The 12817-nt window shown below is 30.2% G+C and overlaps 1 protein-coding gene across 1 annotated transcript in view; it reads right to left on the bottom strand.

Annotated features, from left to right (window-relative positions):
• The window catches only part of LOC148234156 (nephrin-like), a 296304-nt gene that overhangs the window by 118838 nt on the left and 164649 nt on the right, over positions 1–12817 (bottom strand). The window contains exon 2 of the mRNA XM_088188373.1: positions 2299–2425. Coding sequence (XP_088044499.1) covers positions 2299–2425 — 127 coding nt within the window. The remainder of the gene's footprint in view (positions 1–2298; positions 2426–12817) is intronic.

The following is a 12817-nucleotide window of genomic DNA, read 5'->3' on the forward strand; positions in this document are numbered from 1 at the left end:
ACTGTGTTAAAAAATTCTGAAGTCGTAACAAGAAGGCTTCTGCAATAAGTAGATTATATAAATTACACAAATACAATTTTTTATCATATTCCTATATATATCCAACATTTAAATCAGCATATTCATAACAAGCTTTATATTGAAATTCCATTTATTTTTTATTTACAATTTAATTTTATTTACACAACTAACGAAATTAAAAATTTATTGTGTACATATATCTTATTTTTTATACATATTACAAAACATTTATCGGTACCTCTTTTTGGGGGTTCTTTTATCTCGTGATTTGAGAGGGTCAGTTACAATCACACGCATCGAGAGCAGATAAGCACATGATTCGAAACGGCAGACAATCAGACTTAGACCGAAACAAGAAAAACCTCAGTGGCTTATCACGAGCAAATCACTTCTCCAGCTGTCTAATTTAGCTGCAAAGTCACACTTATTCGGTCTCAAAACCCGAAAAATGAGTTTCAAAAAATTGCTGTAATAACATATTTACCTTTTATTATAATTTTGCATTGTACTTATCACAGATTTTATGAACCAGTGGGTGATACTATCACAGAAATTTCTGGAATAAGAACATTAAAATCATTTATCGATGACCGATGTCTGCAAAAAATAGTAGAGTTGAATTTATGTGCAGCATTTTTTGGATCTGAGCTGCTGAAAATTGAAAGAATTAAAGTAGCTTAAGAGTGTCATCAAGTTTGCATACATTTTTAGCTGTATAGAATAATTTTAAATCCCTCGTGTATCATTTTTAAGAAACAATGCATGATACTAAAATATATAAAAATAATGGCTTGAAAAGAAAAATCACATTTTTTATTTGACTTAGATTGATGTGTGACTTTCTCTAACTCTTATCAGAAATAATTTTATAGCAACTGAAACACGATATAGGCTTGTACAAACAATATATTAGTACAATTTTTTTTATAAAAAAGACGGACTTTTGGGCCCTAATAATGCGTTATTACTGCTGTACATGTTCTTCGCTTTCATGGATTCATAAAAACTTCATAAAAAAAATTAAAAAAAAATCATTTTATTGATCTAAGTACATTTTATACAAAATTGAAAAAAAATTGCTTGATTGGAAAGACGATGAGCTGGCGTATTGGTCTTGTGTACTTGATTGAAAACATTGGACTGAATGTGTAAATACTCAACTGACATTTGAAGAAGTGGACATAAGGAACTTGTCAATCTGGCTGCAACTAAATTCAATTGTAATGATTTTTTAAATCCATGAAATTATTTTCCAAAATAAATAACCAGAAAAACTGTTGCATTTGATACAAACTGCAAGAGAATGTAAACTCGGGTTTTTACAGATGAATATATTTTCCACCTCAACAGGAGTTTCTTTGAAGGTTGGTGTAAGATTTAAATTAACTGAACGCCTAACTAAATATGTTTTAAGAGATTTTTTAAATCTGTATAACATTAAGTTTTTAATTAAAATAGTTGCTGTTAAATTTTACACCAGACTTTACATACAAATAATTACTACCAGGCAAATATAAATTCAAACTTTTCATATTAATTGTGATTTGTTATCATAATTTATGATTGTTTTAGAAATAACATAATATATTTTACTGTTATGCAACAACATAAAATTTTGTATTGCCATGATAGGCAAAATTAATGCTAGTGTCTATATGGAGAAGTTACTTACTTAAATTCAAATACTGAAACATTATTATTTAAGCAATTTCTCATATATTATTATTTTAAACATGCAAATAATCGGAAGCGCATTCCAAATAGCATATACGAAAATATTATGAACAAAGTTTTAAATTGCAAGGCAAATTCATTTCTGGATGACTGAATATGGCACATACGTGTTATTTGCTACTTTGTATCAAGACTAACATTTTAGTCTTTACGTTTGATACACAAACATGTCTGCATTTATATTAAATATGGTAATGGGAAATCCCTAAGGATTTAAAATCAAATAAACTTTACTATTCTAATGATATACTATATGATATAAAAAACACGACACGCTATTTAATTTTGCTTTAAAATATTTAACTAGTATAAAGTATTTGAGTTAAATTATCATCAGTGCAGAGTGAAACAATCTAAAATACTCTTTCATCCAAATAGTGAGTACAATACATAAAGATTTGTGGAAAGAAAAATATTAAATCTGGGAATTTTCGTCTCATTTCGATCAGTATTTGTAACGTATCGCTAAAAATTGTCGAAAATAGCAAAGCGTAATTTTGACGAGCCTCTTAGAGTTAGAAAACACCAAGAAAACATATTTACCTGTATATAGGCGCCTGTCGACCCTCCTTATACCAAATGACCAATGAGACCTTGTCACCTTGGTGATGGGTGGTGACGTCACATGGTAGTCTCGCCTGATCTCCAAGAATCACCTCTATGCTGGACACTGAAAAAAACGGAAGATATGTAGTAAATACAAATTAACTTTACAAAATACATTATTATTTGACTGACATAAAATCACATTTAATATTTTACAAATCGATGAAATTTTTTGTTTGCATTGTAGTTTTTCACAAACAAAACGAAGTTACTGATTTATTTATTAAAATTAAGACACAATGACCTGTCAATTATGTAAAATTTTATGACATTAAAGGCAATTGGTTATCGAAAGCACACTTCAATACATAATTGAGATCCTTCTGCAAGTCAAGAGAATTAGAAATCGATAGCACTCTATTAAAATGTTAAAGTTATCCGCAAATAATATAAAATTTGAGCAATTTAGATTTATGTTAGATTTTTGCTGTACTCAAGTAGAGGTATTATAGCGTTCTATAATAAGTTTTTATATTGAATGATATCAATTATTAATTTTTAATTATTTTTTTAAATATTAGTTTCAATTGTACAATTAACACAGTTAATTAAGTATATAAATAAATGGTAAATTTAACGGGTTAAAGCTTTACTTTACAGCGAAGCGTAAAAAGTGCCAGACTGTTTAGTGAATACGTGTTTTCTGTAGCTAGAAACTAGGGTTAATGCGCCAACACCGGTGCAATATGCCCGATCTTCATAAGAGCTTGGATATTGTCAAGAGCTGTGCTGAAGTAAATAATGTCAGTTACAGTTTCGAAAGCGTAATATAGTGAGTCATTAGCCCGCAGCCAAGGAAACAATCTAGAAACTCATACAACATACGAATTTTGTGTTTGAGACTCGGTGAGAGAGCGTATCAAAAAAAGACACGTGAACACTTAAGTAGCTCTACATTCACATTATATGTCTTTATTAAATAAACACATGCACACTAGAGTAGCATTTATTTCAAGAATTTGATTTTGCGACTAGAATTTCTCTCTCTTTATTTTTGTCCTTCGTTATTCTCTAACCGAGCATCTCGAGTACTAGCACCGTTGAAACTCTTTTGTTTACTAGTTTTCTTACAAAAGCTTTTGCTCACAACTCTAGTTTAGAGGTTAGCAAACTTTTCTTGTGAGGGATCAGATTCTTAATATTTTCGGCTCGAAGGGCCAGAAAGTAAATTCGGTTATATTCATATATATATTTATATATATATGAAATCTCGGGAATCATCGCGATAAAAGTGGATACATTTTTTTCTGTATCATATCTACGAGTTTCATAGAAATTTATTTTTAATTAACTCAAACAAAGTTAATAGATCAATAAGAAAAATAGAAGCATCCGCGGTAGATAATGATTCAATTAAAACAATTAACTAAACTAAAGAATAGAAAAAGTCCCGGTATAGATAAATTAGATAACGTTACGATAAAACAACTTTCAAGAATTAGCATCAATTATCTAACAAATATTTTTAATGCCTGCTTATCTTTCGGGTACTTTCCCGCTATTTGGAAAACCGCAAAGATCCACCCAATTAGAAAGCCAGGAAAGGATAACAATATCGCAATTAATTATCGTCCAATAAGCTTATTACCGTCATTCAGTAAACTATTTAAAAAAATAATTTTATCACGTTTAAAGGGATCTTTGGGGAATAAAATTATCAATGAACAATTTGGCTTCCGCGAAAACCACTCTACGACTCATCAGCTCAATAGGTTAACAGAGCACATCTCCGCTAATTTTAACATGAAAAAATCAACGGGACTCTTAATGTTAGATGTGGAAAAAGCATTTGATACTGTGTGGCATGATGGGTTGATTTACAAACTCTACAAATATAAAACCCCTAACTATCTGCTACACTTGTTACGCTCCTACCTTGATCGTCGAAGTTATGTTGTTTCAGTAAATAATGAACAATCGATACCGCGTAATATCCCAGCTGGTGTTCCTCAGGGGAGTTTACTTGGACCGTTCCTTTTCATTTTGTACACAAATGATATACCTATTTTAAAAAATACTTGTCTTTCAATGTATGCCGATGATACGGCGATAATGAGTAGCTCTTACGGTCTTAAGCCTATTTCAATAAAATTGCAAAAATCCTTTACTCTCTTAAGTAATTATTTTAAAAAGTGGAAAATAAAAATAAATCAGGACAAAACGGAGGCTATAATTTTTACAACTCGAAGACAACCTTTGCCCCCGACTATTATAAGCGAGCAGGGAAAGTGTATAGAATGGAAGGCGAGCGTAAAATACCTCGGAATTCACCTGGACTCCAAGCTTAAATTTAATAAACATATAACCGAACTTAAATCTAAAGGGCTCTCAGCCATTGTGGCGTTAAAACCAATTTTTAATCGAAAAAGTGCGCTAACTACTAAAAATAAAATCCTATTATATAAGCAATTAATCAGACCGGCAATGACTTACGCGTGCCCAGTGTGGAGTAATACGTGTAATACTAACTTTTCTAAACTACAAGTTGTTCAAAATAAAGCTATAAAAATAATTTATAATACACCTTTTTATACTAACCTCAAAAAACTTCATAATAAATATTTAATTCCAACTATTAAAGAACATGTTCAACACCATACTAATAATTATTATAAAAAAATACCGCGAAATCATACTAACCCGTTAATCTCAAGAATCGGTGATTACGACAAAAACAAACTCAAATTTAAATATAAACACAAAATGCCAAAGCACATCTTGCTCTGACGCATAAATTTTATCTATTAATTTAACAGCTCCAGGTCCACGAGTTTTATATTAAAAATATATATTTATAATTTATAATTTTTTTTTTTTTTTTTTTGTTAAAGGTGTTTATGTACTTTGACCTAAACTTAACGTATTTTATGTTCTTTTATTATTCTTATTTTTGTAATTCCTCTTAATTTAGCTAATCAATCGTAAATTGTGATAATGGTAATTAACCAGCAACCAATGAAATGTAAATATATATGTTTATAAAAATGTATTATTTAATTATGTAATAAACAAAAATTAAAAAAAAAAAAAAAAACAATTAACTAATGGATTATTTTTGTGGCAGTAACAACTTAAACAAATATCATTAAATTAGATAATTAACACCTTGGATTTAGCAAAACACATTTAAGGCCTGCCTGTATTTTAGGTATTTTCTAACTATTTGAAAAACCAGTAAAATTCATCTGATGTAAAGTCCCGAAAAAATCTACATTTTCCATTAGTTATCGCCTTATCAGTTTATTACTGTCATTTATTTAAACAAAAAAAAACAATATTTTTGTGCTTAAAATAATCTTTAGGGAATAAAATTATTGATGAACAGTTTGGCTTCCGCGAAAATTACTCGACAACATAGTTTGATACAAAAAAGAGAACGGGTTTAATGACAAATATAAAAAAATCTTTCGACACAGTATGGCATAAATATAAAACCCCTGACTATCTGCTACGCTTAATACGCTCACACCTGAGAAGTTAAAGTTATTTTGTTTGTATAAATAATGAACACTCGATACCGCGTAAAATTCCAGCTGTAATTCTTCAGGAAAGTTTTCTCGGAATTTTTCTTTTTATCTTGTATACAAATGATATTTAAAAAAAATCGATATACACTGTCGATACAGATATTTTAACAAGTGCTTAGACTCTTAAACCAAAAATTACAAGTAAATTTAATCAAATAAATTAAAACAGAAACAAATATTTATACAAAACGTAAATAAACACTACCACTACCTCTCAAAAATTAGCAGTATAGTTAATTGTAAAACAAGCTTTAAATACATATGCTTACACCTGGACGTTAGATTTTTATACTAAAATATAAAAAAAATAATTTAGAAATATTCTCTTAAGGGCTTACCGTCATTGCGGCCCTTAAAAAATTAAGCTTCAATATATAAACAATTACCATGACTTATTTTAACATATGATTGCTAGTGTTTTGTAACACCAGTTGTACTGGTTTTTCTAAATTGCAAGTGACTCAAAATAAATCTATAAAATATTGTAATACACCTATTTTTACTAATCTTAAAAAATGCATGTTGTTAGCTTTTAAATACCAACAATCAAATATCATTGTCATTCTCATATTAAAAAATATTATAAAATATTATGCAAAATAACACTAACTCATTAATCTCATGTATCGGTGATTACGATAAATACCAAAGCACATATTGTTTTAAAGGAAATAATTGAAATCGCACAAATAAATAAAATATTTTATCTACACCATCAAAAGAGAAGTTAAGTTCACTTTTATACTTTTCTTGATTCCATTGTATTTTTATTAGTCTTTTATGTACATTCATATTTATTTATATACGCGTGCATATATATAAAAATCTAGGAATAAGAAATCGAGTCTCGAGTTTCCGGCCTTAATCCGGGAAGCGGTGCTATACGTTTCGTCCAAAGGAGATTACTGGCAGCAAAGCGAACCGACCGACATAAAACACGTAGCAACGGTCTATACTTCATATCGGTATTTTCTACCTCCACCACTTCACATAACAACTTTTATATGGGCACACACACATAGAATATTCTTGAATCGATTTTTTCCTTTTTTCACCCACCCGCCGCTCGATGATCCGTCAAACAGCGGGCGGGCGAAGAGAAACCAACCCTATACATACCACATAGCGTATAATACCCCATGAGATGGAGGAGGGGGAGGAGAAAAAATACGCAGCATAAGAGTAATTCATCCGAATATGAAAGGAGAGAACGGCCAGATAACGGCCAGACACATGCAACCGAATATATTGATACTAACTGGGTAGTAAATTACCGGAAATATAACGTAACACCGTTTTATTGCGCACGTACGATACGGGTACGATTGATGTGACGGATGTCGCAATAGTGATAGACTCGATCAATTTCAAAGGATTCATCGCCGATATTATGACGGTAATATGTCCTTGCTCTATCGTCGTTGAAATTAAAATTGTAAAAGAGAATGTCTGACGCGGCATGCTTCTAAAAAAATATTTAAAAATAAGAATAACATAAGTTACTATCATTATTACAATTGCCTATTATTTTTAATTAACATAATAAAAAATAATCATTTTACCTCAAGGTGTAATGCAACAATAAATAAAAAAAATATAAAAGATTAAAAAAAAAATACATTTTTTTTAAATCTTCAATTAACATTATGTACAAATTCTCGTCTAAATTATTTATTTATTTATTAAAATTAAGAGCAGCGTGACGTAACAGGTTAAGCTAATGCGTTATGATGGCCAAAAGTATAAAATACATATTTTTTAAAATGCATAAAAATATATACATATACACAGAAAAATGCATACAAGTACATATACGCACACACACACACACGTACATATACACATACAAATGAAAACATAAAAATATGATAAAAGGACAGACAAAAATCACCTCAACAGGTGTGCATTGAACAAAATCCCCATATGTGCACGAGAAAGTGTCAATATCTCAATGCAACAGATCAATGTGTAATACCAGTGTATTAAGGAGCTGGATGGCAACAGCCATAGACGAGTCAGTTAGTTCGGACGTCCTGGTTTTAACGGACGTTCTGGAACCCAAAACTGTAATTCCTCGAGAATAATTTAATTGTAAACAGCACTCTTTAATAGTTTAAATAAATGCTCACAAGCTTCTGCAATAACTTAGTAAATCGTATCCCTACGTTTTTAATAAAAATGCGCTGGGATACAAAAAAGGATTATAACCAAATAAAATATTATACATTTTTTGAACTTTACCGATTAAAAGTATTTGGTTATTTTAGAATAAAAATTATAGATTCTAATTTAAGAATGCTGTGAAATAAAATGTTATAAGAGATGCAAATATTTTTTTAAGTGAAATTCGTTTATTACAACAAAGCCGAGCATCTTGAATGATTAATCGTAGATGTTGTTTACGTATAAAGAGAACCTACACTTGCTCTCAAAAAATATACTGAGATCTTTAGTGGATGTTTCTTTAGCCAAAACGTTTTCATCGAAATCGTAGGTCTGTCGAGAATAATGCGTAGAATCGGAATCATTTTAATAAAATAAAAAAATCAAATGCATCTAAGTAATTTTTAATTAAATTTTTATCTACATACATTAAAAACCCTAAATTTTTAATTGCCGTATTCATCATTATTTAATAACGCGAAATCAGTGGGCCTTAAAATATTATAGGACGACTTATTATGTTTGTCACCAGTGGCTTAGCTAGGGTATGTGCCACCCAGGGCAATCCTTAAAATTGCCGCCCCCATACAATTTTTGCAGGGTCATAAAATCAGCATTTCTTAAAATATTAAATTAATTATTATTAAGCTCTGGTTATTTGTGAATTTATATATGTTTTAGTGCATTCAGGGTTAAGAACCACAATAGACGATCCCATCGCGAATATGCCGCCCCAAAGAAAGTGCCGCCCGGGGCGGCCCGCCCCCTCCGCCCCACCATAGCTACGCCACTGTTTGTCACGGACTGAAACCAAATGTTTTAGTATCTTATATGTTATGAAATTCTTAGACGATGGGCACCAAGTCTCATGGTCAATTTTAAAATTACAGTATTCAATTGCTTTGCGGACAAATTATTAAATAATGGGATATAAACATGTAAGTAAAGTTTTGGAAAAACGTTAAAAAAGCTTTGGGATATAAACAATTAGGTTTAAAAATTTCTTTATTATTAATACATAAATTATTACCAAAGAATCTCCATTTTTGATTTAAAAGTAATTTATATATTGTATTTTTTATAAAATATGAATTAGTTGCAATAATATTTTGATTTATTCATTTCGAGTATTTTATTTATAAAGATTTTTTTTACTAAATAACATTTTTAGTATTGAGCAAACATGTTTTCTCTCTTTAATATTACTAATCATAATAAAATATAAATTGCACATTAAAAATATTTTAATATATATAAAAATGTATTTAAAATTTTAAGTCTGTCCATAGTTTTTGCTTAATTTGTCTTGTGATTTACAACATTTGCATATAATTAATTGAATACTTTTTATTTGACAAAATAATTTGATATTGTATTTTTACAAAATTGTTTTTCACAAAATAATTGTATTCAAAATATAAGTGTTTTAGATTTTTATAAAAAAGTTACTTTGTAAATGTTTAATTTAAATTAATTTTGACATGAGTTATTTTAGAGATTTTATTTAGATTATTGAACATTATTACATATACTTAGTTTAGTTAGTTACCAAGTTGTGTTTGTATTTCATGTTAACAAAATTTTGTAACCAAAAGTTTTGTTTGCCTTTAATGTATATAATTATAAAATATTATATGCACGTTAAAGCGTATTTTAACAAAAATGTAATATCCTGTAAAAAAATACAGATATATGGATAAATTCTTTTAAAGCGATAAATATAATTTTTATTCATTAAAATAATTAATAAAAGTTTTATACTTTAAAAAATGTTCGGACAAAGAGTTTAGAAGTAATTAATATTTTTTTACGCCAAAAAATGTAGGCATATTTTTCGAAAATTAACTTCGTTTGGAAATCGATCATGTCCGCCAAGAAATTTAGGAGCTTTGAAAGCTTCGCGCGTTTAGCAAAAGAAAAAGTACTTTCGAATTGAGAAGACGCAGGAAAAGAAAGAAAAAAGTAAAAGCAGGAAAAATTGCGAGAAAATTTTCGCCGCTTGCCATTAAAATAAGACAATCAATTTCTTGCGAATGAGAGGCGCATAATTTCATTAGGGCTAAGTTACGGCGTTCATCCTTTGTGCATGGCGACTCGGACGAATAATGGAAAAGTTCCAAAAGGGAACATTATTAATATAATTAAATTTATATGCTCCACTCTTTCAACACCCGTCGGCCTATTTCGCACACAGTGACTCGGACCCCGGTTGAGGACGATGTTTCTTTTTAGTTTTTTTACAGTACCCTCTTCTCGTCGGAGAAAATTAGATTCCAGCACCAAACGACTTTTGTACGTAAAGCGTGTGTGTAAAAAAAATAGAACGCGGAAATAATTAAAATACTTTTGATAAGATGAGATTGATTTGCTTTAAAAACATTTAAAACACAAGTAGACGGATTTATTTAAATAACAGATTCCAATAAAAAAAAAATTGTGATTCACTTAAAAAAAATTACTTCAAATATTCATCAAATCTCCGTTAATGTCAGTGATAGTTTTAAAAAATTCCAACGGAAAATTGCGATATTAAAAATAATCCTGGATCTATCTATTTCTGCAGTCCTCACTGCAGAAATAGAAAACAAATCAAACTATAGACTCTCCTCATTTACTCCTCTTTTCCTCTCAAGTCATTCTTCCGTCTTTATCATAAATAGTGATGCTGGGAGACTATTAACCCTGCCGCAGTTGTCAATCGTGACGGCTTAGGTCAAGAACTGAGGTGGAGCAATTCTTTGGCGTACAGTTAACTGTGCGAAAAATAATGCGTTATTAAAATATTTATTTACCGTTTTAAGTTACTGTGATAAATGATATAATATATACAAATGATATTTAAGCTAACTAAAAATATGTAAATTAAAAAAAAAACATTTTATATTATCTTTTACGTAATTGAATCGTTTTTGTTATATTAGTATACGCTTAGCTTTTAAGTGGTGAAATAATTGTTATGCCACAAATATAAACTTAACTATTTCAAATAGCGTGTGTAATTATTTTGGAGATTCGAATCCGAACTATTTTTTTAATGCATGCTCCGAGTAAAATAATTAAAATTTAAAATTTAAAAAATTATTTCTAATTTAAAAAATTGTTAATTGCAAATATGATATTTTTTATAATCATTGCTGACTTTAATAAATATTTAATATTATTACAAAATTAAACACACGGGTATTTGAGTACAATCAAGGTAGAAGTTAACCCTTTCCACGTAATGCAAATCATATACGTCATATACACAGACTTTGAAAAAGCATTTGATAAAGTTAACCATGCTTTACTTGTAAAAAAGTTATCTAATTTTGGGTTTTCTGAAGATCTCATAAATCTATTCTCAAATTACTTGACCAATAGATATCAATTCGTCAAGTATAATAACTCTTTTTCAGAACGATAGAAGACCCCTACTGGAGTACCTCAAGGATCCAATTTGGGTCCATTGTTGTTTTTATTGTTCATTAATGACATAGAAACAGCAATAGAGCATTCAGATTTTTTATTATATGCAGATGACTTGAAAATTTACAAGAAAATGCATTCGATTTCTGATTCCCTCGACCTACAGGAGGATCTCAACTCTATATGGAAATGGGCTTGCTATAACCAATTGCCTTTCAGTGTAAAGAAATGTCACACAATTTCATTTTCAAGGTCGTTAAAATATTCATACCACCTAGGCGGATATTTTCTGGAAAGGTTTCCTTTAACTAAGGATTTAGGAGTGACTTTCGAAGAACGTTGGAAATTTAGCCAGAACATTGCAGAGACTCATAGCAAATCCTTAAAAATGCTCGGTTTTATCTTGAGAAATGCGCGTTACTTCAGGAATTTAGTATTGCGCACTCTTTATGATACTCTAGTCCGCAGCATACTAGAAACTAGCTCCATCATTTGGATCCCAGGCGTAATGAATCAATGTAATGAATTGAAGCTGGAAAAAGTACAACGTAAATTTCTTCGATATTTATACTTGAAGGAATACGGGTATTATCCGTTCTTGTTTCCCAGTGCTTTTATTTTGGGAGCCCTGGGATACGTTTCTTTGTCGACTCGCAGAAGTGTTTATGTAATTAAACACTTCTGGAAATTGCTCAAGGGCATCGTAGACAATCCTTCAGTGCTCGAGCAGCTTCAAATGTGGGCTCCTGAAGGTGGATATAGTTCTCGGTCGCGTCCACTATTCTTGCCTGTTAAGTCTAGAACTGGAGCACTTGCCAACTCTTCTCTGGCCAAGGCCATTTATCTGCTCAATTCTGTCCATAGTAATATTGACATTTTCTCTTGCACTTATGGAGTTTTGGTTCAATTCGTATAGGACAATGCACACCTGTTGAGGTGATTTGTGTCTGTTGTTTTGTCTTGTTTATATTTGTATGTATTATGATGTATTAGTACTTTTGACTATGGTGACGCATTAGGTTTGCCTGTCAGGTCACGATGGTTATAATTTTAATAAATAAATAAATAAATAAATAAATAAATAAATATGATGGGCAACTTAGTCGAGTCACCAGCGCAAAGTCCACTGGCATGATTAAATTAGTTTTATCATGCGATTTCATTATTTTTTTAAAAATATAAAAAAATAGACACATACAACAATTCAGAGATGTAGCTGATTGCATTAGTACAGCTAATTATAACATACAATTTTAATATTATTACGTTATAGGAAGTTGTGCCAGCCTACGCATTTTGGTCGTGCGTGACACTAGATGTGCGTGTAGTCTATTCATATGTGTATAGCGCTATTCCAA

Source organism: Plectrocnemia conspersa, unplaced genomic scaffold (genome assembly GCF_051122295.1).
Source record: "Plectrocnemia conspersa isolate PC_06_02 unplaced genomic scaffold, ASM5112229v1 ptg000006l, whole genome shotgun sequence".
Taxonomy (NCBI): Eukaryota; Metazoa; Arthropoda; class Insecta; order Trichoptera; family Polycentropodidae; genus Plectrocnemia; species Plectrocnemia conspersa.